Here is a 27,914-nt window from a genome sequence, read left to right as displayed (position 1 = left end):
GAGTGTGAAGTGAGAGGACGCCGATATGACGGGAGAGGCAACATGTGTGTTACAACACACAGTTTTCTGTACAGAGGCACATAGAAGGCTTGCAAGTTACAGTTTTAAAGCAGTTACGTGAGCCAAGAACCAAAAATAACACACACACACACACACACACACACACACACACACACACACACACACACACACACACACACACACACACACACACACACACACACACACACACACACACACACACACACACACAGTCTCTGATGGATAGCTAAAGTTTTCAGAGGGAAAACAGCAGTTGTAATAAATAAGAGAAAAGGCAGTAAATATGTCTGGGGAGGGGAGGGGGGGGGGGGAATAAAAACTGGATCTACATAAAACACAACAATAATTAATGTAATATTATTAATAATAATAGTAATAGCAATAATATCCAGTTCTTTTCATGTTGAACATGGAGTGGAGAGGGCCGAGATTGGCTCAGCACAGACAACAAGGAGAAGAAGGGCAATCTTCTCCCACAACTGACCACAATGTAAACACACATACACACACACACCTCACTTCAAAATGTGTGTGTGTGTGTGTGTGTGTGTGGGGGATGTAGGGCTGCATGATTAATCCGACTTCAATCCCAATTTGGCACTGTGTCAGAATAAGCTAATTTAAAAAGGACACTTAACAAATTAGCCCTAAAGTAGCATCCACGACGATGATGAACACTAGGGCTGCAAAGATGAATCGATCAAATCTAGTAGTAGTAAATATTATATTCATCGCCAACAGGTTGTGTCTCAATTAATCGGTTCGAGTCATTCTTTTTTCTCTCTGATGTCAGCTTGTTAAATGTGAATATTTTCTAGTTTCTTCTCTCCTCTGTGACAGTGAACTCCGTTAAGTCGCAGCCCTAAGGAACATGTGAGGGAGTGTTCCCCTCACTTTTCTTTTCGGGATTGGGAGACTCCCCCGGCAATTTCAATTGATTCATACTTGTCTTACCAATCTTCATAAATACTTCCGTTTGCCATAGGAGATCCTGTCTGAAGGTGTGCCCCATAAGCCCCGGTAAGTACAATTCATCACGTCTTCCCTGTCCATGGCGGTGGTGTTGAAGTGTGGCCGCTTGGAACTACTTTAAACATTGACAAGAGATTTTTGAGACAAAAAGCCTTGACATTGTCTTAAAAATCAATGATGAAATGAGTCAGAATGAAGGAAATAAATCCAACCAAAGATCTGAAAAAACGTTTTTTGAACATTGAAGAAAAGAAAAAGCCTTGCACTTCTTTGTGTGCAAGGACCCTGTGCACGCTGTGTTTGGACAAACCACCAACAAGAACAATATGAAGGTACCACTGCAATGACAACTACCCGATCATCCCGCCGCCTGGACACAAAAAATCATAAATAACAGAAGCGTGGCTAGTCTCACCGGCACGATGAGACTGGAGAGGAAACAATTCATTACCACAGGAACCGGGGGAGAAAATCATCTCCGCTCTGTGCACAAAAATCACATTATCATCCAAAATCGGGCAGCCCCACACCCACACACAGACACACACCCACACACACACACAGACACACACACACAGACACACACACACACAGACACACACACACACACACACACAAACACACACACACAAACAAACACACACAGGCGGCCAACAACTGCTAAGCCTGTTTCCACCCAGCGATATATTCTGTACATGCAGTCAATTAGTAAATCGATTCAACACTTGCTTTGAGTATACAAACATTTAGATTATACATAGATAGCATTATATCATTCATCTTGTTTTTTTAATAATCTGCACCTCTTTTCACCTTCAAAGAAATCAACGTGAGTCTGACCGTGATGACAGGCTGAACTCCGCGAGGTACGACTCGCTGTCTAAAGGTCTGCGTAGCAGGCGGTCGGACACATCTGACCAAGAGAGTTGTTGTTGTTGTTGTTGTTACATACAGACATCTTAAATAATTCCAGATTACGTGTGAGGCACCTTGCCCCCCCCCCCCCAACAACCCTCCCATGTCGGGTGATGTACAGAGGACACAGTAGCCAGGTGCAGGCGTGGACAAAACTCCTGGTTCTGCTTCTCCTCTGGGCTCCGTCCGCCTGTTTCTGGAGGAAGGGGGGGAGGGGGGAGGGGGTTTGGGTTGAGGGTGGGATTGTGAGGGGCCTGGGGGGGGGGCCTGATACTTTTTTTGTTGTTGTAAGTTCTTTATTACAGATCTTCCCTCCCTACTGTGCAAGGGTGGCAACTCAGTCCCCCAAGATGACTTTTACAAAGCTGGCCACGTCGGTCTCTTTGGCCTCATGGGAGGTGAAGAAGGGATGTTGCTGAGGAGGAGGAGAAAAAAGACTTTTATTTTGTCAATTAGAAGCAGGGATTCCCCCAGAAAAGTCTATTAGCCCAGTTGCATGTGCCTTATTCTCCCAACGAGGGCCCAGCTGGGGCCAGTCACAGACGCGTTAACATGGAACCCACGCAGTTTCTAAGCAAATAGCATTCAATAGGGTTAGCCCTTCATTAGCATTCACACACTACTATTGGTGTCTATGCTTACGCAAGGTAACGTAACCCAGTTTGTTCAGGTCCTATCCCCTGACCAATCGGGTCTCCTAACCCTAACCACTGGGGATCAATGCCTAACCCCAACCAATGGAGTTGCTTCGTAGTGCGGGGGTTGCCTAGAAGTGACCTGGGATCCATAGTAACGCAGACTGACGGGAGCGTTAATGTGGAGCCCAGGAGTTACTGTGACAACAGCATCTTAGGTGGAATCGCAAAAATTGAGAATTAAAAAATGAGACAGGCTAAACGCCAACTGGCGATTTGAAGCTATGACTAATGTTACGTCTAAGTTTCACACCAAGCCGCACCGGCTAAACTGTAGTTTTAAAAAAGCTTCTTAAAAATACATTAAAAATGATTCCCACCAGGCCTAAAATACACTGGGGGAAACCGTGACTAGTCATTAAAAAATCTGATCTGCGTAATATTAGGCTGCTTGATTATGAAAAAAAAAAAAAATCATTATCACAATTATTTTGGTCGGTATTGGAATCCCGATTGTTTAACATGATGGCTCGGTGTCTTTTGGAAAGATGTTGCTCTTTAAAAAGAAACAACAGTGAACCTTGAGAACACAAGACACAAGAAGAGTTTCCAAAAGGAATGTGCAAAAGAATAAAAGTTGATTGTTTTCGTGATAGTTAGGAGCCGATATCGAGATTGTGATTAAGATTTGATTAGTTGCACGGCCCTATGTAAAATGACGACTGATGTCCAGTATGTAAGGAGGCGTCTACATCTACAGTATCTAAAGGAGAGGACTTTCAGCCACGTGGAAATAATGGTGGTAGTGCACCCCCCAGTGTCTGGTGGACAGTATTACTACATGCATGCAGGTTATGCACCTGATCTGAAACACGCAGGGGTGGAATGTCACTGGGTACATTTACTCAAGTACTGTACTTAAGTACACATTTTAGGTACCTGTACTTGAGTATGAGTACAGTTTCTACTTCTACTCCCCTACATTTGAGAAAGTAATATTGTACTGTTTACTCCGCAACATTCATCTGACAGCTTTAGTTACTTTACACATTAAGATTTCTGCACACAAAACACAGGTAGTTTATAAAATCTGATATTTCATTATAAGTTAAACTAGCCAACAGCGTAACGGCCTATTAGTCCGGCTGAGATGATCAAACCACTACAAACACAGCTGTTTGGATCCTTTCCTTACTTTAAAAACTTTAAGTAAATATTCCTGATGATACTTACAAACTTTTACTTAAGTAACATTTTCATCGCAGGAATTTAACTTGTAACAAAGTATTGTTACAGTGTGGTACTTTTACTTAAATAAAGGCTCTGAATACTTCTTCCACCACTGGTAACTAGTAGATTGACTAAAGTACTGTACTAAAATACAAAATTTGAGAAACTTGTAGTTTACTCAAGTCTTTAACTTTCATGCCACTTTCTACTTGTACTCCGCTACATTTCAGAGAGAAATATTGTACTTTTTCCTCCACTACAGTCCTCTGACAGCTTTGGTTACTACACACGTTAAGATCTCTGAACATGGCCGTACTGATGAACACAGACAGAGTTGTGTGGAGCTGATATTGATGTATATTGATATATAATCTGAATTAGCTTTGTAGCAACTTATTTGGCAACGGCTTCAATGGAACGGACCTTCATTAATATCAAAAGGTTATGCACTAAAGCTACTAGAGCTTAAAGTAAAGGATCTGAACACTTCTTCCACCACTGGAAACAGCAGAAACAACACATTTTCAACCACTCACCATGAGTTCTGTGTACGTCGGCCGCTCTTTGGAGACTTTCTTTAAGCTGCGGAAGCAGAAAGCATCATCAACATGAATGACGTTTGTGATTGGTCACGCTGCGCAAACATCGCCTCTTTTATGTGACGCATGCATCGCAGGATTGGGAAAACCTGGGTATAGTTAACCAGTTGTTAAAGTGGCCATATTCTGCTCATTCTTAGGTTCATAACTGTATTTTGAGGTTATACAAGAATAGGTTTCCATGGTTTCATTTTCAAAAAACACCAGATTTTTGTTGTACTGCACATTGCTGCAGCTCCTCTTTTCACCCTGTGTGTTCAGGTCTCTGTTTTTGCTCCAGAGTGAGACATCTCACTTCTATCCTATCTTTGTTGGGAGCTGCACATGCTCAGTAGCTCGGTAAGATCCCATCAGCTAGATAACTCTTTCTCCAGCTTTGGTCAGTCCGAGGCAGGATTAGCTGGGAGACTTCTTCTAGACCCGGGACACTTGTGGAATACCTGCACAACAGGGACAGGAAGTAGAACAGGGACAGGAAGTACTTCTTCTGGAGATTTTGTTTAACTAGTGTGTGTTGGAGCAGTGTTTTGCCATTGAGAACAAGCTAGCAAGCTAGTGCTAGAATGGTTAGCCACCTCGTCTTAGCTAGTGACGTAGAAAGCCGTGCAGATGTTGAACATCTCCCCCGGAATCTGAAGACAGAGGACAATCAGAAACCGGATAGGTTTTTTCTCCAAGTTTGTATGCGAGTGGAAGCCCCAGAGACACAAAATAACAATATGGGCACTTTAACCACCGTTTGACACAGCTTTTTGACAGTTGTCAGGGTTAGGTGGAGTCGGGTAAGGGAAATAATTCCAGAGCAGGTTGATGTTGATTCGTGATTCAGGCCTCTGGATGTTTTCTGGCTGATAAACAAATCAAATTGGGCATGAACAACATAAAAGGACGCACCACAGAGAGCTGAAGTCCACAAAGTCGGGGGAGAAGTGGTCTGCAGGAAGCTGGGGCGAAGGTTCTTCCACCACCTGCTTCAGCTGCTGGAAGGGCGTGCCCCACGAGTCGTACGGGAAGCGCAGGATGGCCAGCTCGATCTGAAAGACACGCCACAGGAACACTGAGACCAGAACCGCACTGGGACATCAGGATCAGATCTCCAGCTGGAGTCTCAAATCAATTCTCTGGTTAAATATCCACCTTGGTTTGATGGTCTGATATGATTAATAACATCCAGAAATCCCTCTTTTAATTTATGCCTTTTTCACCATGGTATAGTTGTATGCAAAGATGGCAAAAGTACTCACTTCCCATACTCAAATAAAAGTACAGATACAGTACAGTAACAAAGTATCGTTACTTCCCATCTCTGCACTAGAGGCACAGGCTGTGCACCAAAATAAAACAAACCACTCCAGCCAATCAACGACAAGATGGTTGGAGAAGTGGGGGGGGTTAGTGCAACACTTGGTTATTATACTGGGTGTAGGTGTCCTTATAATATTCTATTGGAGAGAAATGTATTTTCTCTTTATGTCTGGCACAAATTGCAGAATTTACAAATAAAGTTGACTTAACATTCAGGCATATCCCATTTTATCCTCGTACCGTGCAGCCCTAGCAGATACCCAGCTCTACTTCAGACAATAACTCATCATCTGCTTCACTTTGTAGTTCGTTCAGTACACAGTACACAGTACACAGTACACAGTACATAGTACACAGGTGGCTCTTAAGTTCTCAAGAAACATCAGATGCTCTGAAATCACCCAGTGGGTGTTGATTGCTCACCCAGTTCTGACATCTTGGAGCTAAGATATGAACTCCCATCCTGCAGAATTAATGATGAAATTGTTTCTCCAAAAACCAAACTATTCAAATTACCCCCCCCCCCCCCCCCCTTCCTCGGCCCACCAAAACACTTAGTGCTCCTATTTCCATTTAAATAAGACTCGTGCTGGAACACTTAATGGGGAATTGTCACATATTGCAGCTGAATCCTTGACGCCCAAATATTCTCTGGTCTGAGGTGGAAATGAGAAAGCTTTGAATATTTAACATCTCATAATGAAACGTCTAGAGTCTCTCATTGGTCTCGAGCCAGGCCTCACATAACCGGATGTCTTTTTTTAGTATGAATAATTTATTTATAGGCACATACTCTTATTATTTTCTGCAATAATTAAAGACTTGTCAAAATTCAGGGGTTTCCAATCCACATTCACACTGAAATAAAGAAGAACTGAAGTGAAAGGGGACTCACCATCGTGATTCCTAAACTCCAGATGTCAGATTTGACGCTGTAGCCCTTCTGGTTGGTCTCGGGGTTGATCCTCTCCGGCTGCAGCAGAAAGAACAAGGAAGATGTCACGTATGGCAGTGGTTGTCAGGGACGACCTGCGCGCTTCCTTGTCAACCAAAACATCTTGAGCGCGCGCACACACACACACACACACACACACACACACACTATGCGTCTCACTATCTCACTAAGAGAGAAGGAGAAAGACACACACACATACAGAGAGAGAGAGAGAGAGAGAGAGAGAGAGAGAGACACAGACAGACAGACAGACACACAGACACACACACACACACACACACACAGACACACACACACAGCTGTTTATGTTCCTGACGTACTGTGTGTGTGACCTGGCCCTGAAAGCAGCAGAGCCGACAGGGTTTAAATGTAACAGTTAGAGACGGATACGTGAACCCGTTGACCCGTCTGTTGGGCCGCAGATATAAAAAAACCTTTTCATGCCGACAGTTTGTCCTCATGATCAAATCTGACCAACGTTTAGAGATGCATTCTGGGCGTATTGCTATTTTGAGGCGGTAGGAAGTGACATTGTCATTGACCAACAAAAACCTGGTCTAAAGTCAATAACACAGCATTTCATCGTTATTTTAACAGCACATCATCACAATGCTTGTCACACACAGGGAAGCACAGCAGAAAACGATTATGAATACAAATATTAAGCAGAAAATTCGGCATCATAATAGCAATGCGCCAAGGCTGTTAAAAGGAATGGGAGAGGACACTCCGATTGGTCGATAGCATGTCAGCCCAGAACACACCTCTGATTAATGAAGACACTAAGTACAACCCTGTAGAACCACGTGCCCGGCCCACAGACCCATTTTTCCTCCGTTAAACTAGTAAAAGTGGATTTGGACACGCCCTAAACGCACCAGCGCCACTTACACTTACTGGTACACTTAGATGGTTAAAATAGGGCCCGTTGTCACTTAGAATGAAGCCCCAGGTTTGTCGGGTGTAACAGTTCAATGACAGCACGCTGGATGTGTGTGGCCTCTTCCTGCTTACCGCCATGTAGGGTTTGCAGCCAGCGTCCATGGTTTTAGCCACCGAGTCCACCAGGTAGCCGCTGATGCCGAAGTCGCACATCTTCACCTGACCCTGGGTGTTGATCAGCACGTTGGAGGGCTTCACATCTGCCACCAGAGAGACAAAGACGACCGTTTCATGGTTTTTTTAAATAACGCTCTTACACTCTGCGGTCGCTGCTCAACACCACCTGTGTGTCTTTATTTCTGACGCCTCCTGAACGATTAAGTGAAGCTGTGATGCAACCTGAGCCACACGGTGGTCTCGACCGGGGCCACAGAGGTTTGACACAGGAAGCATTCACACTTCAAGGAGCATATCAGCATAACTACGACTGATAGAGTGTGTTGCAAGTCAAAGCTACTTGGCTACAAATGAAGTGTACCGTATCATGGCTGACCATGTCTGTTACCTGTATAAGAAATCCTTCCTACCATAGGCAATAAAACCTTTTAACACTTCATCCCTGGGTGATGTTAAGACTCTGAGACACCACAATACTGCCCTATAACAAGTGCAACCTGCACAATACATATATCTACATATTTATCATACTATTTAAGCAGTTGCAAATCTTTGTATTCCCAACTTGTATATCTTCAAATATTTGTATTTTATCCTATTATTTTTATTATTGATGTTGCTGCTTTGGCACTATATTTTCCTTTTTTATTGGGATCTATCTATCTATCTATCTATCTATCTATCTATCTATCTATCTATCTATCTATATATCTATCTATCTATCTATCTATCTATCCATCCATCTATCCATCTATCCATCTATCTATTCAGCCTCTGTCTGAAACGCCTGTCTCTTTAACCCCTACTGAAAAAGCCCAGTCTGCTCTGATTGGTCAGCGTTTCCAGGTCTCTGCACCTTCATTGCAGCCAGGGAATGACTGTAACGACACTATAGCTGCACTTTCTACCTTTACATAGTAGAGTACTTAAGTCCTAAACACTTGATGAAAGCACTAACAGAGAACCGAAATGTTAAGGGCGCAATTAGACCAGGAACCATGGATCCCAGGACTTTCCACAGGGCTCTGCGACGGCAGGAGAGTCAGTGAAATGGCCGGTTTGTGTTCTTTAACACACCAATGTAGCACAAGTCGTATCCATGAGTTAATCCCTGTGAGGCATTTCAACATTTGTCCTTACAAATAAATTGATAAAGCTTTTAATGGAGATGAATTTTAAGTCTGTAGTGCTCGACGTCAAAAATGATAATGTAACTCTGACAAAAGTAAAAGCAGACTGGATTTTCACTGTAATGGATTAAATGACTCACGCTAGTTTCAAGAGTCCGCTGATAGATTTTGATATCATACGGAAATTAATGGAAACCAATGGCTGCCTGGAATGTCAGAAAAAAAAAATTCAATTTTTATAACCCAGCAGGATGCTAGACTTTGAGCTAATGGGCTAAAACATGCCAAACACCGTGACGGCCCTTTAATAAGGAGAGCTGGGTGGAGGAAAGAGAAAGAAAGAACACAAAGAAAGCAGCTCAGTGCAGGGAGGATGCATCACTCAGACATGGATACTGCCACCATCTCTGAGAGGTTTAATGGGTTTCACCCGGGCTCTTACCTCGGTGTATGACTTGCAGATTGCTGTGCAGATGCTCCAAAGCTTTTACTATCTGTAATAACAAAGCCCGTTAATAAGCACACGAGAGTCACATGACAAACATGTGTCTACATATCTAATTTCAATTTTATTTATAGTATCCATCCATCCATCCATCTATCATTCATCCATGTATCTACCATTCATCCATCTACCTACCAACCATTCGTTCATCCATCTAGCTACAATACCGCCATCTATGTCTACCATCCTTTATCTATCTATCTATCTATCTATCTATCTATCTATCTATCTATCTATCATCCATCAATACACCATTCATCCATCCATCTACCATCCAGCTAGCTAGCTATTATTCATCTATCTATCTATCTATCCGTCCATCTATCTAGCTGTCTACCATCTATCTCCCATCCATTCATCCATCCATCTATCTACAGTATTTAGCATCCATCTATCCGGTATCTACAACGGTATCTACCATCCATCCATCTATCTATCCAACATTCATCCATCTACCATCAATCCATCCATCCTTTCATCCATCCTAGCTCCCATCCATTTATAATCCATCCACCCATCCATTCATCTATCTACCCATCTATCTACCATCCATCCATCCTTCCTTCCTTCCATCCATCCTTCCTTCCATCCATCGTGTTGAAAGTGTTTTGGGTAAGTGAACCCACCGAGACGGCGATCTTTCCCAGGATGTCCTCGGGGATGGTCATGCCTTTCTCAATCACCTGTTTGTAGAACTTGTCGAGCGATGTGTCCATCAGCTCCATGCAGATCCAAACGTCACCCTGGCAACACACAAGTCAAATTGTATAGAGAGATCCGGAAAGAAATAGCAACAGAGGTCCAGATGCACGGTGAGCGACAGATTTTCCATTGTTCCAGACATATGCTCGCTGATGCAGCAAGGTGTCTGCACCCAGAAAACTCCAGGGGTTTCTTCTTCTTCTTGGTTCTCATCTCCATTGGTGACTCCCAGCGTCACCAATGGAGATTTGGACTATAGACCCATTGAATTGTTGTTGATCAATATCGGTGTTGACCTTGTTTAATACTTATGCAGATACAACACAGAGTTTCAGTACATTACCAAAACAATACTGTTACTTGTCCAACAAAACTATGTTTTTCTGTTAATAAACATCTAACCTTCTTGTCCAAATACATGTTCTTCATATTGTGCCCCAAAACGTTACCAACATTATAAATCAGAGCAGAGCTCTAGCCAGGTCAGCCATTGTAAGCAATACTAGTTGATAACATTAACATTAAATGTATTTTTTGTGCATTCCAACAGCATTAAAAACACAGACAGAAGTTGTGTAAGACTGAGATTTAGTGAGACAAAAATAAGACAGAAATGCAAAAAACTGTACGTTACTACAGCTTTCACAACTGTTGATACACGTCGCAGCCATGTTGGATTTAGATTTCTGGGTATTGCGGCTTCACAACGTGGACATCAGAGTTCAGGGGGCTTGTTCCCGATTCAGTAATTTTGACCTCTGAGTACAAATGAAACCCACTACAAGTGTTGGTACTTGACAGTGCAGCTATGGTAAAAAGGTATTGTGGTTTGTTGGTTGAGGCTCTAATTGGACAAGCTGAAACTGATTCCTATTTATTTACTAAATTATAAAAGATATATTACATGTATATAATTTACATTGACCACCAAGAGCAAGCATTTGTTGCTAGTGTGCTGCATCTGCACAACGTGTCACCTCTCTGAACAGGGCTCCGTAGAAAGTGACGGTGTAGAAACAGTCCACCGTCCTCATGGAGATGTCCAGGTCCATGAGCAGCCTCTTCTGCTCCTGGGTGTTCACGGTGGCCCGGATCCGCTGAGGGAGGACAACGGTTTAACGGTCCAGACAACAGAGATGGAGAAGACACGCAATTCTCATTTTCATTGTATGTATTTCATGTGCATACACACACGCACACACACACATATATATATGAATTGTACATATATCAATATAGCAAATTTTATAAACAGGGTCAGGAATTGATGAACCATTGTTATTGAGCCGTGGAGAAGGAGTAGGATTAATTAAGTTTACAACCATGCCTACTCCTCAGGCATGGCTACTGTAGTATATTTTATGTAAAATGTGTTTAATTATATTTTGCTTATTTGCAAATTAAGGAATAATCCTTTTTTGGACATCCAGCAGAATTTTCAGTGGCAACGGAGCAATTCTGGAAGTTGAACGTCGTGGATGTAGACTTGAGGATTAGACTAGATGCAAGTTGATACAAATACAGCCTTTAGAGATTCTTGTTCATCTAGCTAACACCTTTAGTCGGCTGTCCTACGGTCTCTCACCTTCACAGCCATGATCAGGCCACTGGGCACGTGCCTCATCTTGTCCACAACGCCGTAAGCTCCGCGGCCGAGCTCGCAGATCTGCTCCAGGTCATCTGCCTTCACCTCGAAGTTCTGCTCCGGACAAAAGAGGAGAACAGATCATGAGAGGTTGATACAAACGCTTGTCAAAAATAAATGGAGTAACAATAGAGCTGCAACTAACAATTATTTTAATTGTTGATTAATCCGTTGTGGATTATCTTCTGGATGTATCGATAAATTGTTTGGTCTATGAAATGTACTGTCACAGAGGAGTGAAGAAACCAGAAAATATTCACATTTAAAAAGAAGGAATAAGAAAATCTTTATTTTTGACATTAAAAAATGTTTCAAACTAAAAAAGTTGGGGAATAGTTGACTCATTGATTAATCTTTGTAGCTCTAGGTGACAGAAAATTAAAAAAGAAAGAGGATATTAAAACTGTGTGAATGCCACAATAAGAGCCACGAGATGGCAGAAGGGTTCTTCACAATAACATTTTGAGTTTCTCAGAGTTCAAGGGATGCAATTGAATGCACCATGAGTTTTACGAGGTGCACAAGAAGGCACCCTGTGTCTTTAGCTGCATGTTAACAGCCGGTAAAGTAACATTACCCTGTGTCTTTAGCAGCATGCTACCAGCCGGTAAGCTAACATTACCCTGTGTCTTTAGCTGCATGTTAACAGCGGGTAAAGTAACATTACCCTGTGTCTTTAGCAGCATGCTACCAGCCGGTAAGCTAACGTTACCCTGTGTCTTTAGCGGCATGCTACCAGCCGGTAAGCTAACGTTACCCTGTGTCTTTAGCTGCATGTTAACAGCCGGTAAAGTAACATTACCCTGTGTCTTTAGCGGCATGCTACCAGCCGGTAAAGTAACATTACCCTGTGTCTTTAGCGGCATGCTACCAGCCGGTAAAGTAACATTACCCCGTGTCTTTAGCGGCATGCTACCAGCCGGTAAGCTAACATTTTCTTTGGAAGTGAGCAAGCAGGCGAGGGTGGAGAGAGAACAAAAATACTTGGGTATCTGTCGATCCTGCTTTTGATTACGATTGAAATCAAAAGCTCATTTTGATGAATTTTTTATTTTAAATCGTGACACCCCTATTAATCTCTCATCTCTGTTTTAAAGAACACAGAGCGTCGAAGTATGGATCCCTAAACCAGTTTCTCCTCCACTCTGCACCAAAATGCAAAACTTCATCTCTTTTTCACATTCAAGCAAACACAGAATCATTCACTTTGACTTCTGGCCAACTCAAACACAGAAAAAAGCAGGCAACTCTGCCAATGGAAAATTCCACTTATTTGATGAGTTTAAAATAAATATTTGTTATTGCCTGATGGACAATAAAAGGCATTCCAGTCTCCCCACAATTAGAAGTGTTCAATTTGGCTGTAATGTTCACCGGGGCGTTCTTTACAGCCAACGGAGCCTTTACTGAGTGAGCCGACCTCTGTGGACCTTACTCACCCAAAAATACACTGGGAGGAGGGAAAAGGTAAACAGTGAGGAGTTATGCAAGAGTCAAAGGTAAGAGAGAAAATATCAACCTGAATGGGATCAGGGAAATGTGCAAACATGTAAGTAAATAACCAAGAAATGAGTCGAAGACGTAGAATTACCTTCTCTCCGATTGTTACGCAAGCTTTGGAGTCCAAATCTCTGGGGGGGCTGGAACACAGACAGACGTTTTATTACTCATAAACCGGTTCATTTTTTACTTATGAGGAGTCAGAAAATGGAAAATAAATGAAAATGTAAATTTCCACGTCTCTGTTCTCGGACAGTCTTGAGGACCCGAACAAATAAAGAAATAAAAACTCAAATTGTATTAATTTGCACTTTTCCACAAACATGAATTTTTATACATATCAGCTTAGTTAAAGACCCGTTTTTTTCTTCTGGTCTTTATCAGCAGTAAGCATTTGCTCAGTATGAGTGGACTGAGTCACAAATATGATAAAACATAAATAAATAAAATAGAATAAAAAATACATGAATAAAACGGCAATAAAACCATCGCAATTTCAAACAATTTACAAAGAATTTAAATTTAAAGAATAGATCAAATTAAATTGTAATTGTAATAAATACATTAAAGTGAATGCAATAAAAGCCCAGATTACACAGCTAGAAGCCCGACTGTAACCCCCTTCGCTGGAGCAGGTTTCTCAACAAAGAGGATTCACTTTAAAACCTCCTTAACGTTTTAGATTTTCTGCAACTCCGCATCATTTTGGGTTCGGAGCGTCGAAGGATGTTCACGGAGGAGAAACGGCACATTTAAATACTTAACTCATTGTGTGGAAACCGTCAGGGCTGTGATGATGAAGAAATGAATACTTGGGTAACAACACCCAGGACGAGCTGATGTACTCGTTACATGAAAATAAGATGAGCAGCCCTTCACTTCCTTCTCCTGTACACTGCTGTTTGTTGGATTTTCATTTAACGCATCCAGCATGTTATCAGGTCTACAAAGGTCTACATGCCGAACATGGGGAGGCGATGGGCAAATATCTGACATTGAATCGACACCGATGTATGAGGCTAGATATCGTCTTCAATTTTATATATCGTAATTAGGGATGGGCCAACTACCAGTGCCGTTTTTTTGGCAGTTTGCAGACAATCTGTATGAATTAAAAAAGGTTTTCTACTCTGGCTCGGCTCTGTGTATGTACCTCAGCTTTGGTTTCACTCACCACTGAGTCTGACCTAATGTCTGGGGGACTGGGTGAAAGTTTCTCATTTATTAACCCTCATGTTGTCCTCATGTTGTCCTCATGTTGTCCTCGGGTCAAATTGACCGGTTTTCCTATATCAATGTTCCTTTAAATTCCCCAAAATAACATGATTGATTCCACACAACGCTTACATTTATTTGAAAAAAAACATTGAAGTGTTTTTGAAATAGTATTGAGTAAAAGTTGACATATTCCAGTCTGTGATTATCATCAACATCCATTCCTTTAATTTTATTCTAAATAATTCCTAATTTCTGCTTTTCTAACTCAAACATTAGGTATAATTTCACATAAATGAGGTTTATTGACCATAAATTCAAAAAAATAACTGTAAAACTAAAGGCAATAAGTTAGTGTTACGTAGTGTTGGAAATGTAAAAACATTGTAAAAAGTGACAAAAGTGTTGAAAAAAGGACTAAAGCATAACAAAAAGATAGATAGATACATAGATAGATAGATACATAGATAGATAGATTCATAGACAGACAGACAGACAGACAGACAGACAGACAGACAGACAGACAGACAGACAGACAGACAGACAGACAGACAGACAGATAGATAGATAGATAGATAGATAGATAGATAGATAGATAGATAGCATGATGTAGTAAAGACCCTTACACTGCGGCGGGGGGGGGCTGGTCAAACGCCTCCTTGGGGAGCTTGAGCACCGGCTTCCTCTTACCTGAAACACAAGAAGCACCCAACATGGTAGAATCCTGTTAACAGTCAGAGCCAGGAGATTTTAATATCAGTTTCCAGGAAATGTCCTTATAATATTTCCGGTTGTGAGCGCTGTGCTGCAAATTAATAAATCAGATTGTTTTTTATATTTCTATGAATGTGATGAATTGATGGGTCATGGTGCGCTAAAAAACAAACAGACGCCCCGGTGTAAAACCAGATTCTGAGGAAATAAGTTTAGTTTAGTATCACCTTATCAGTTAGAACTGCTCGAGACACTTTACATATAGAGGAGGTCTAGACCAGATAGAGCAGGTCTAGACCACACTCCAGAATTTACAAGGACCCAACAGTTCTAGTAGTTTCCTCCAGAGCCAGCAACAGTGCGACAGTGGCGAGGAAAACTCCTTTTAGGCAGAAACCTGGGACAGACCCAGACCCATTCCCGGGCCTAGACTCAGGCCCAGACCCAGGCCCAGACCCAGACCCGGGCCCAGGCCCAGACCCAGACCCAGGCCCAAACCCAGGTCCTTGGTAGGCGATGTCTGACGGGCCGGTTTGGGTTAGAATGCAGAGTGGAAATAACAAAAAGTAGAAAAAAATAGTAGTTTGTTCATGGCAAACAAAGAACCGGCAGTTACTTAAAAAATATTGTGATAAGACAATAATGTAATAACTGTAAGAGGCGTTAGCTGCAACTATGAAAAGTTGGATCCAAATTCCTGCCAATAGATTTTTCTGTCAACGGATGAATTGCCTGGGCTCTAGGTGAATCCCCCCCCCCCCCCCATCGACTCCGTGTCCGTGAGCGTTGAGTCGGAGGGACGTAGGAGCGGAGGCGAGCAGCCTGATGAGACTCCAGAGACCATGGTGCGTCTCGCTGGCGGCCGAGCAAACCACAAGATGAAAGCATACTTAACTTCTTAACACGGCTTCGGTTTGAGAGATCGGATGATCGGAGTTCGTCCTGGCAACCTTTTACTCTCGTTTACCTCCAGCAGCAGCTGAACTCTCATCCTGTCAACTTCCAGTCCGTTCCCAGACATGCTGCTCCATCTCAGACGGCTCAATCAAATCCGTTTCAAGGTGCAAGAAAAGGGGAAACTCCCAGATCTACAGCCGGCAACTAACGGTTATTTCAGTGGTTGATTAATCTGCAGATTATCTTTTCAATGAATTGATTAGTTGTTTGGTCTCTAAAATGTGTAAACATGTGGATCAGTGTGTTCCCAAAACCCCAAAATGATTTCCTCAAATGTCTTGTTTTATCAACTCAAAGACTCCTTTGCTGTCCCAGAGGAGAGAAGAAACTAGAAAGACATTCACGTTTAACAAGCTGACATCAGAGAACTTTTGACTTTTTTCCATGAACAATGACTCAAACCCATGAATGACTAAAGTAGCTTTAGAAACTTCTGTCAAACCCTGAAAACATTTACAGTCAACGCCCATTTGTGCTGAATAACTGACAACGTGTATGCAGATTCATGCTGATGCGCTGCTTCTGTCCAGAGCTGAACAGCTACCGTCCACTCCCGTCGCTCTAACGAAGACCAACACTCAGAAACGCTCCCGATGTATCAGACCCAGGCTCTGATTTCTCAATTTCCTTTTTATATAACGACTGCAGTCAGCGGCTGAAAGCTCCGTCTCATCGTTGACACTTACGGTTGGATGCAGCAAGTGACTCCAGATCCCAACTGAAGGAAACCTCTGCTGAGAGCAAGAAGAAGAAGAAGAAGAAGAAGAAGAAGATGTCTGGCAGCTCAGGTGAGCTCGCTCCATCTGGAGGGGCTGGACTGACGGATTAATGGCCGGGCGCCTTGGTAACGGGGCGTCCCGGGGTGTGGCTCTGTGTGTGCGGGTCTGCCTCGTCTCCAGAGAGCATCTGGTTTGAACCTCCTCAGACTGGGATGAACTGCTACAAGCAGGTCAGCGCGAGACCAGGAGGAGGAGGGGCAGGCGTGACGCACCAAAGCACTAAGGTAACATTTAAGACCAGCGCACTGTGCGCTGCCCACTGATGATTACAACGTGTCATTAGAAGTAAAACTGAAGGTGTGTCTTTGGGAACAAGACAGTCAAACATCTGTCCTAAAGGCATATGACACACACACACTTGCAGACACAGACACACACACACACACACCAGTGTGTCCAGTGCGTCCTAGCTTGTTCAAACAGTGCAGGGTGTGACGCTGCTGTGCTATGCAGCCCTGCACCGGTGGCCTCATGCTCTCAACTTTCCAAAGCAGCTTTATTGCACTAAAATGCCAGTTTGAGCCCCTCCTACGTGCATTTTTACCCAGACAACAATAGTAACTGGAAACCAACTCTTGGCTAACACACACACACACACACACACACACACACCAGAGAACACTCAGAGAGAGAGAGAGAGAGAGAGAGAGAGAGAGAGAGAGAGAGAGAGAGAGAGAGAGAGAGAGAGAGAGAGAGAGAGAGAGAGAGCACACCTGCACAATCCTCTCAGTGTGTTATTTTAACACACTGAGGGTATGTTTCTGCTACATATTGATCTGCATCAGTAAACTGTTTCCCGTTGACACACAGCCCGACCGATATATCAGCGGACTGATATTATTGACCGATATTTAGCATTTCCCGAGCTATCGGTCTCGGCATTTATAATGGCCGATTAAAAAATATCTATATATTTATGTCAAAATTATAATGACAAATAAATGAATCTCTTAAACAAATATTGAAAAAAATTTAAAAAGGACTGTCAATCATGTTATGGGTGTTGGCGTTGCATAGTCTGTCCACCAGAGGACGCTCTACAACGTCCCTGTTAGTGATGGCGTTACATAGTCTGTCCTCCAGAGGACGCTCTACAACGTCCCTGTTAGTGATGGTGTTACATAGTCTGTCCACCAGAGGACGCTCTACAACGTCCCTGTTAGTGATGGTGTTACATAGTCTGTCCACCAGAGGACGCTCTACAACGTCCCTGTTAGTGATGGTGTTACATAGTCTGTCCACCAGAGGACGCTCTACAACGTCCCTGTTAGTGATGGTGTTACATAGTCTGTCCACCAGAGGACGCTCTACAACGTCCCTGTTAGTGATGGTGTTACATAGTCTGTCCACCAGAGGACGCTCTACAACGTTCCTGTTAGTGATGTTGGCAACACTGATTATTGTTTTTGTTCAAAGGACTTTAAGTTGCCCCCCTGCGCGTTGTTCAAGTCACACACGTCTCGTCTTCATTCAGAAACAAGGAAACAAATTTGGCGACGTAAGTATTAGGTTATCAGTAAAATAAAACATGGAGACAGATAGTCTTCAAACTGCCAAATATCGTCCATACATAATGCATTTATTGTACCTTAAACACATCTAGAAATGTCAACATTGTTGTTATATGTTCTGTTAATCGGTGTGCCCAACTGATTAATTCAAAAGCACCAATTAGGCTTTTTCTCTGACACTTTCTTGGCTCTGCACTAATGGATTCAGATCCACGCCCAAAGCTAATCCCTTTCTCTTGGCTCATGGCTGAACATTGCTCCACATTCCTCCACTGGAATCTGATTTATGACATAACCTGTTCAAGCCTCTTTAGCAGGAAGGAATGACAGGTCCCACACCAAGACAACGGATCAATAAATCCTTTGCATTGCTTCAGAGAGGCGTGGGACATTGTCAGATGATTGAGCTCAAACAGTGTCAGAACATAAGCTCCACTGTGTGAGTACAATGAAGTGACAGCATCCGCTTTGGATGCTTTCTCTTCCCTCACTGAAGACTCTTGTGCCTCCGCTCTGATCATGTGACAAGAGGCAGCACGCTCCTCCGAGGAAGAAGACAGATTTATTCTTCAAACCTCAGCATGCATGTTAACACTCACAATGGATTTTAGTCAACATTAACACACACAGGCAAGACACCAAGTGAATAATGTGGTGCTGCAGGCACGGATTTAGACATGAAGGGCAGTAAGTCATACGGCTACGTGTTATGGTGCAGACGTGCATGCAAATCAAAGTGGCATGCAGCTCATGTGCAGGGACTTGTCTCTAGGGTTGGGCATCGTTTTGATTTGAACAACTTCAGTTTTTACTCCAGATTCTTCCTTTCGATTCCAGGTTTCATCGGAAAAACACCATCAGGAAAATGCCTAAAAGCCGCTGTGTGATCATCACTTCCAACAGGGTAAATAACCCAGGACTAAAGTTTTTATAAGCTTCTGACCCGAAAAGCTGAGTTCTTATGAAGACAAAAGTGCACAGAGTCACGTTAAATCTACAGGAAGAACGGGACGACAACAAGCTAACGTTATGTCACATTGGTGTGAACTGGAAGGTTCTGAATGCTTCAGAAGTTGCAAATTTCAACCATAGACTGCATATTAATGGACATGTGACGTCTCCCATTGGTCCCTGGAGATCTGCTAAGCCACAGTTAGACTTTTAGTAATGAAACGGCAAAAAAAAACGGTTTTATTTCTATGATTTTTTGTTCCAACGCTGCCGAGCGCTCCCTCTCTTCAGTCGCTCTCTATCTCGCTTGACCATAAAACGTTACAGTGATTTTGGGCGGTCGTCTCTACATCTCTCATTCAGACCAATTGTTCGTAAAAATAAAATAGATTAGAGATCATTTGATTTAACCAGCTGACTTCTCTGTTGGCAGTTGAACCAGGCGTCGTCGCTTACGTTCCAGCGTCTGCAAACTTGACCAGCTGAGTCAAAGCAAAATCATCAGCTGGTTTCAGTCCAGCTGAAACGGGCCGGTTCAGACTGTTAAAACTTTTCCCTGCCATGTTCTAAAAACGGCTTTGCCTCGAATCTTTGCTCTGAATAGGGTTTAAATTTGGAACGGACGATCGGATTTAAAGCCAAATTTCCTCTATACAGAATCCCAAATGACAGGAAGGCTGGATTCAGAGCTAGTAAACCTGCTGCTACTGACTGAGGAGAAATGGCAGAAAGAGAAGAGCAAACAGAGGTGTAGGAAAGAGAGGAGGTGGGGGGGTAGAGGATTATGCAATGGATGTGGCTGGCAGGAAGAAGCATGTGTTCCTCTGCTCTGTATCATACAATGATGGAGACAGTGTTCAGATTCTTGACAAAGTAGAAGAAGCAATTATGGCGGAAGTCAATCAATCGATAAGTGGGTCGACAGGAAATTCATCAGCTGCAATTTCAGTTTAGTCATTTAAGTGGAAAAAAAACACAATGGTTTGCAGCTTTTCAAATGGAAATGTTTGCTGGTTTGCCTAGTCATTGGTCTATATAAAGAGCAAACTTATTTAGAAAAAATAAGAAAGATTATGGAAGATTCATCGATAACTAGAATAATTGTTAATTGTTGCAGAGGATACATTTTAACTACAAAGTCTACTGCTGGTATACAAAGTACAATAATACCCTCTGAAAAGCAGTGAAGTAAAAGTATTCAACGTATCCTCATACAGCGGTTCGTGATGTCGCTGCCCGGTCCACACCGGAAACCCGATGTGTTCTACGCATGTTCTACGTAAAGATGCTTGAGATAAGCACGGACCCTGATTGGCTTGGGTCCAGATAGCCCATTGGTCAGGGGGTTGGTCAAAAACTAATTGGGTTTTCGGTACAGATCAGGGAGGGGCGTGGACAATATCTTACGAAACGTTAAGCACACATTTCCGTTAGTAATCCTACGAGTGTCCAGCAACACAAGCAATCAGAGTGCATGTGAAAGCCCTGCTGGGCAGAACCTGCAGACAACTACTCTACTAAAAGACTAAAAAGATTGTGCTTCAGCTGTTTTTTGTTTTGTTTTACAAAAGGTATAGGGGTGGGAATCACCAGACGCCTCCGATACAATATCATCACGATACTTATGCCACAACACGATATTATTGGGATTTAAAAACATATTGCAATATTCTGTGATATATTGCAATTTATAAGCTTTTTTCCAACTTCTAATTTCTCCGTTTGTTCATATCACTTCAATTTCATTGCTGCAAAATGGGATTGTCAATTGTTAGTGTATAGTTCCATAGTACCAACAGTGAATGAGAACAGCCTGTCGGTCTGTAACCGGGGTATTCGTGCATGTACTGTCTACACCCTAACCGTGTTAAGCTCGGGTTATGCTGTGCATGCTCCGTAGGTTATCACTGCCCCTCACAGTTGTACGTTGGCAGAGCACCACGTACTAAACCGGGGGTAGAGTTACTCCCGTCACTCTTCCCATTCTTCCCTGCTCATGTTTACTGGGAGGCCTGGCTTAACCCGGTTATTCACTTAACTGCAGTGAAACCACACCCTGGTTACTGCTGTGCATGTAAACTCACTGATACTGAGCAACCTAAAAATATCTCATTTCAGACAGTCTCCAGATGATGTTGCATAACTCAAATACACAATTCCTCCCTTAATTCTTGCTGAGCTCAGCATCAAACTTGCACACTGTGGTAGTCAGTGGGGCTTCATTAAATCAGCAGTACACATCAGTGCCAGTGATTGGGAGCACATGAGCTCAAGCGTGCGGTGAAATGCCAGAGCGAGGAGACAGGAGATGGGTGTCTGCGCGACCACTCGCACTCTCTGAAAAGGTACAAACATAATTCTGACAGGAAGGTTTGCAGGGCGGTCAGAGTGTGCAGAAACAGAGACAAGCATGCAGAAACCCTGTGTGTGTGTGTGTGTGTGTGTGTGTGTGTGTGTGTGTGTGTGTGGGCGGATAATGGCCGGCCTGCGTGATAATGAGCCCTGGATCACGGGTGTTACACGGCGCCCGCTGCTAACCCACACATGCACTCAGGCTGGAATTCCAACAATCCCAAGTGTTCCTCAATGGGATTCCACAGAGCCGGAAGGAGACAGCTCAATGTAGGAAGGACAGGAAAAGACAACAACACACAGAGAGCAACACAGGACAGAAGGGAGGGAAGGGAAGAGGGGGGGGATATTTGAAAATAACTCCAGTCTGAGCCCACGGCCGCTTGGCCCCCTCTGATCGCTCTGGCAGTCTGTGAGATACTGTCCACTTCCAAAGAAGGCAGCTCCTTCAGGTACAGCTGTCCAATGTCCTTTGGGAAACATGTTGTCACCGGCTCATGCTACACTTCCTGTGAACTGGGCTCAATTTGAATGACACTCGCGAGGAGCGGAGAGTGTCGAGGTATCAGGTCGCCTCGGAGCAAGAAAGCGGAATCCAGCCCCCCCCCGACAAGATGCCGCCGTCAAATGTCTTGTTTTGTTCTCAACTCAAAAGATATTCAGTTTACTGTCACAGAGGAGAGAGGAAACTAGAAGCTGTTCACATGTAAGAAGATGCAGTCAGAGAAAAATGACTCAAGCCAATTAATTTAACATTTGACAACTAATTAATCTTTGCAGCTCTACAAAAATGTATCAAGGGATTTCGGTTATGCAAACAATATTTAGTTGCAGCCCTACTCGCTAGTAGCACATTTTAAATATTCCACAGACTCTTTTCTTTCTACACACATATAAATACACATGAACCAAGTTCCTGGAGTTCTTTTTCTGTCCAATCGCGGCTGAGGTGCTAATTGGAGCTGGTGATGACTTGTTTTATTCAACACACAGGTGTAAAAGCTGCTGACTGTGATGTTGCCATGGAGAGCAGTCCTCATGTTGCTCGGTTACAATTACAACTGTTTTAAAAACTTCGGCCCAGGATAACAGCTGCCGGTGGCGGTGCAGCCACTGTGCTCAAGCACCATCCACATGTGGAACGTCTGGTTAGAGCTAAGTTGCCATTGGGAAGACACCACTGGTGCAGCATGGGGGCCCAATGGTTAGCACTGTGGCCTCCCAGTAAGAAGGTTCTGGGTCCTCTGACCCTTGAGGGAGGGGTTAAATGCAGAGACTGAATTTCCCTACATGTACGTGTGTATGTGACAATAAAGTACCTTTACAATGCATGCAACTACAGGGTAGCGCAAGTATATTTCCCTTTGTTTGGACGCAACGTGCACAGGCTCTAGTAGGTCGGGCTTCATTTTTTTGGGCCCAATCTAAGCTTCAATGTGCTGTACCTAGGTAAGGACTACTAGCCAATCAGAAGCAGAGTATGAGGGGGACAGGGCCTGTTGTGCTCACAGTGTGTAAACAGGCGCTGTCCACCAGGAGGTAGCGTTTGCAAAAAGCACCATTATGCTGGATGGTGTTTCAACCCCCCGACGTCCAGAGGAAGAGGAATTTGAGCTTTGATCTTTATATATTTTTCTCAGACAAATCAGACCTGGGATTTAAACTGAAGAGTTGCAGGTTGAAGTTAGAGTACACATGCATTAGAGCTGCAAAGATTCATCAACTATTAAATGAATCGCCAAATATTTTTGATAATCGATTTATCGGTTTGAGTCATTTTTTAGGATTGCAGCTTCTTAAATGTGAATATTGTTGTAGGTTCCTCACTCCGCTGACAGGAAACTGAATATCTTTGAATGGGAACACTGATCGATCTTTCACCATTTTCTGACATTTGATAGACCGAACAACTAAGCGATTAATCCAGAGAATACTTAAGAGATGAATCAACAATGAAACTAATTGTAAATTGCAGCCCTAGCATTCACCATGCAATTAAATGGAGCATGCAACCTGCAGTTATTGATATTATTATTATTTGCATCCACTGGATTGCAGTGCAGAGCTGTGCTACAGTGCAGCACAGCTCCCTCCCTCATCTCGGTTTAAATCTGGAAACCTGCCGCCATTACGACCACGAGGGTTACTCCAGGATGAACGCAGACGTGGATTTATGGCTCTCTCATTTTCAGCACACATTTAAACATCTAAAACAAACAGACACAGTAACATCTCCCGATTGCATCACATACCTCTGCACAGGACTTGGTGTTAAAAATCCTAAATATTGTTGCTATAGCGCTTGCCATCAGAGAAGTTGCTTACTCGGTCAACCACCACCCCCCACCCCACCCCACCCCCACCCGCGCTCTAACAAGCCACAGCAGGCCTGGAACTGGACCAACAATTGGCCCGTCAAAACAGCAAATTTAGTATCCGTGCAGCTGAAAACGCAGCCACACATTTGCATGACAAACAGGACATTTGTGCAGGGGAGCGATGGCCGGCTGAGGCTGCAGAAGGGTGGGGGGGTGGGTGGGGGGGGGCAGTGTCATTCTGTCGTATCGGCCAGCCGATCACACACCAGCACTCAGCACAGCGCTCAAAGGTCGGGGTTTTAAAAAGTGTGCGGGCCACACAGGGCAGCGCTCGAGAAGGAGACGCAAGACTTAACATGTTGTTCACATCTGAGCCAAATGAAATGAGAAGAGAAGGAAACCAGCAGCAGGGTGAAGGGACTCACTCCAACATCATTTCCATAAAACACAAGGACATGACGCTTATTTTTAGCTTTGCAGATTTGTACTCATTTCCTTGAGTGGTTGTAAGTTATACAACGCTTTAATGTTGTACAGTCTGTGCCTCAGCAGTCAATGTGATCAGATAGTCTGAGTTTGATCATTATTTTTGCCGATTTTAGGCCATTTTATTAATGAAAGTTAATTAGTTGCCCAGCTGCTTATGCTCGGACATTAGTTAAACATTAAAACATAAAAGATAGAAATTGAGAATTAAATCAATTTTCTTTTGTATTGTCCTTATTATGATGAGTTAAGAAGACCCATCTTAAATAAAACTTCTCTTCAAAATCCTAAAGTGTTCTGGTGATGACGACAAAACGCAGGGTTTGGCTTTTGTACGTTCTCATATTATGCTCATTTTTAGGTTCATAATTTAGAGGTTGTACCAAAAATGGTATCAGTATAGTATAGTATAGAATAGTATAGTAAAGTATAGTATAGTATAAATATCAGCGGAAAACTGCAATATAAAATGTAGCTGTCATTCTTTCAAATCATGTCTGTAATATTCAATTCAGTGTTAAATAAAATACAGTGGGAAACGATTTCCTTTTGACTCGTTGGATATTAAACAGTCAGTTTGTTGTATTTAAGCCGAATACTGAAAGTAGAAGAAATGCAGATCTGAGTACACTTTAATATCTCTTCATATAACGAAGCAATATCGTTATGCCGATCTTCTTCCCCTTCCACTTCCTCATGTCGTGCAGCGCTAGTGTGTGTCGTGCTCTGCAGCGTAAAACATCAATGAATGACAATGGAAGCCTACTTCTGCTTTCAGGAAAGTCCCAAACCGACTCATTCATCTAGAGAAACAAAAAAATCTCTGTGCATTATTCATCCTCATGAACCGGCTGCAACAAGACAGCTCCTCTGTGTAGCTGGGCGGACAATTGACTGTTCCAGATAAACACTGCAAGGCTCTGACCGTCGGGGGCTCTCTCTCGGTTTATCTGTGTGTGTGTGTGTGTGTGTATAGAGCTGCAAAGATGAATCGTTTACTTGTCAACTATTAAATCATTATTTAAATAATTGATTCTTCTGTTTGAGTGTTGAAATATAAGCAAGTTCTCTGATTCCAGCTTCTTAAATGTGAATATTTTCTAGTTCCTTCTCTCCTCCGTGACAGTAAACTTAATATTTTTGAGTTGTGGACAAAACGAGACATTTGAGGACGGATTCACGACCATTTTCTAACCATTTTTACAGACCAAACAACTAATCGATTGATCGAGAAAATAATCAACACATTAATCGACAATGAACATAATCGGCAGTTGCAGCCCTGCGTGTGTGTGTGTGCGTGTGCGTGTGTGTGTTCTGCATGTTGTGCAATGAAGCAGCCTCACTTTGGACTTCTTGGAAAATTACACCGGGAGGAAAAACGGCGAGCAGCTCTCGCTGCAGCTGTTTGTTTTCTCTCTGCGAGCTGCGTTCAGGGGAGATCTTTCAAAACGCTGAGAGCTAGTTGCTGAGGAGTGATGGGGGGGGGGGGGGGGGGGGGGGGGGGGGGGGGGGGGGCTGAACATCCGTGTACACGCAGCCACCCAGGGGTTGGACACATATCCAGTGTCCTGCAGGGACAGAAGCATGCAGCTGACAGAACGGCACTTTCATGCTCAGGTCCTCATGTTCTTAAACTACCCCCCCCCCCCACACACACACACACACACACTGCAATGCTCACAACCACTGTTGGAAAGTGCATTTACTCAAGTAGTACCTACTGTACTTAAGTATAGATTTAAGGTACTTGTAGTGTTTTTATTTTCATGCCACTTTCTAGATCGCTACATCTCAGAGAGAAATACTGCACTTTAAACTCAAACTGCATTCATCTGACAGCTTTACTTTACACATTAAGATGTTTGCACACAAAACATACGCAGTTGATCAAATATGATCTGTTTATTACTATTGATTAATTAATACCTCACAATATATTGGGCCTACGAGTACAGCTGAAGTGATGAGCCCAGTAGACACTTTTACATCTCCCGTTTCTAAAATGAGGATTTTACTGCATTGTGTACTTTTACTTTTAATACTTTAAGTGCATTGATGATAGACTACAAACACACACACACACACACTCCAACTTGCCCCGCTGACAGCTGCAGGGCGGCTGTCACGTCATGTTGTCCTCCTGCACCAAAACCACTGCACGCGACACGGCTTTCACTATTTACCTTGAGCAAAGTGCACGAGCCGTGCATGAACTCCTGCAAGTTATTTTATTTTTTATTTATTTTTTTAATTCTAAAGAGTTGCAGTGTCCTCCCTGGCTACGTCTCGTGACTATTTCCAGGCTCCCTGGGCTAATACAGCGTCAACATGAGTGAGTGCGCGCAGCATCGTCCTAACAGGAACTGTGCGAAGGGGAAGATCTTAAAACAGGAAATGCAACTGACCCCTTCTAAAACCATGTTACTCCCTAATGCACCGGCCGTGCTCGAGCTGCAGCGGGTGCACGTTGCAAACCGTGCAGCCGTGATTGCATATCACTGTTTTTTTTCTTCTTCTTGCACAGATCGCTTTCATGTTCTTACCTCCCTTTGGCTGAGACATTTCCCCTTTGCTTTGATGAGGGGGAGGGGAAGCACAAAAGACTTTGCCTTCTTTCTCACTCCCTCCCTCCATCGCCCTCGCACTGGAGCTTCGGCGGCTTGCCTTTTTGCAACCAAGATGCAAAACTACAAGCCTCGATCTTCATGCACTTGGAGCCTTTTTGCGTCCGAGGCGTGCGTGTCCGTGCACGGGGCGACGGTGCAAATGCACACTCCCCGCAGACGACGGGAGAAGACGTACTGTTTTTGCAAATGCACTGCAAAGAATTCTCCGCAGCACTTACATGATGGGCCAAGGCTGGCAGCTGAAAGCTCCTAACTTGGATCAGTGTGAGCCCCTGCGAGAGAACGTTCTTCCTGCTTGGAACGCAAGGGATGCTGGGAAATGTAGGCAACGGCGTTCAGGCAGCTGATTTCTTTACATTGCCGAGCTGTGTTTGTTTAACTACTGGCGCTTTGAATACATTGTGTTGTGCGGTGTCAATATGTGACATTTACTCATATAAATACACTACAGCTACATTTACTTTGAATGTCAAAGATATTATCTCAAAATATTTTACCTGTTACTCACTGTTACCAATGTACCCATGTGTAAGCATATCTTATATATTTATGTAGGTGGGGCTGGTTTTAATTACGTTAATAGTTACATGTTTGGATTTGGTGTGTGTGTGTGTGTGTGTGTGTGTGTGAGAGAGTGTGAGAGAGACACACAAAGGTGTGTCAGCTGTTTGTTGGGTGACCATACAGATTTTAGTCTCTTGTATTTATACATTATTAAAAGCAATCTTAGTCTTGATCTTAAAAGTTGTAAAAGTCATTGTTGATTAGGGACATTTTCTAAGTGTTTTTTGAAATGATGACATATAG

At 43.2% G+C, this 27,914-nt stretch overlaps 1 protein-coding gene across 2 annotated transcripts; it reads right to left on the bottom strand.

Annotated features, from left to right (window-relative positions):
- Positions 1-1,808: 1,808 nt before the first annotated feature.
- Positions 1,809-27,435, bottom strand: map2k6 (mitogen-activated protein kinase kinase 6). 2 transcript variants are annotated; one of them, XM_034860493.1, is made up of 12 exons: positions 27,024-27,435; positions 15,036-15,099; positions 13,286-13,334; positions 11,635-11,748; positions 11,027-11,146; positions 9,974-10,090; positions 9,285-9,336; positions 7,668-7,795; positions 6,594-6,671; positions 5,288-5,427; positions 4,331-4,376; positions 1,809-2,344 (listed from the first exon to the last, which is right to left on the bottom strand). In XM_034860493.1, the coding sequence occupies exons 1-12, from the start codon at positions 27,112-27,114 to the stop codon at positions 2,267-2,269; spliced, it is 1,077 nt and encodes a 358-aa protein (XP_034716384.1). In that variant the 5' UTR covers positions 27,115-27,435; the 3' UTR covers positions 1,809-2,266. The 2 variants fall into 2 exon arrangements, with proteins under 2 accessions (XP_034716384.1, XP_034716385.1); XM_034860494.1 differs by lacking the exon at positions 27,024-27,435 and adding an exon at positions 16,767-16,849.
- Positions 27,436-27,914: the final 479 nt, after the last annotated feature.

Source organism: Etheostoma cragini, chromosome 21 (assembly GCF_013103735.1).
Source record: "Etheostoma cragini isolate CJK2018 chromosome 21, CSU_Ecrag_1.0, whole genome shotgun sequence".
Classification (NCBI taxonomy): Eukaryota; Metazoa; Chordata; class Actinopteri; order Perciformes; family Percidae; genus Etheostoma; species Etheostoma cragini.
This window is presented reverse-complemented; position numbering and strand designations above follow the sequence as displayed.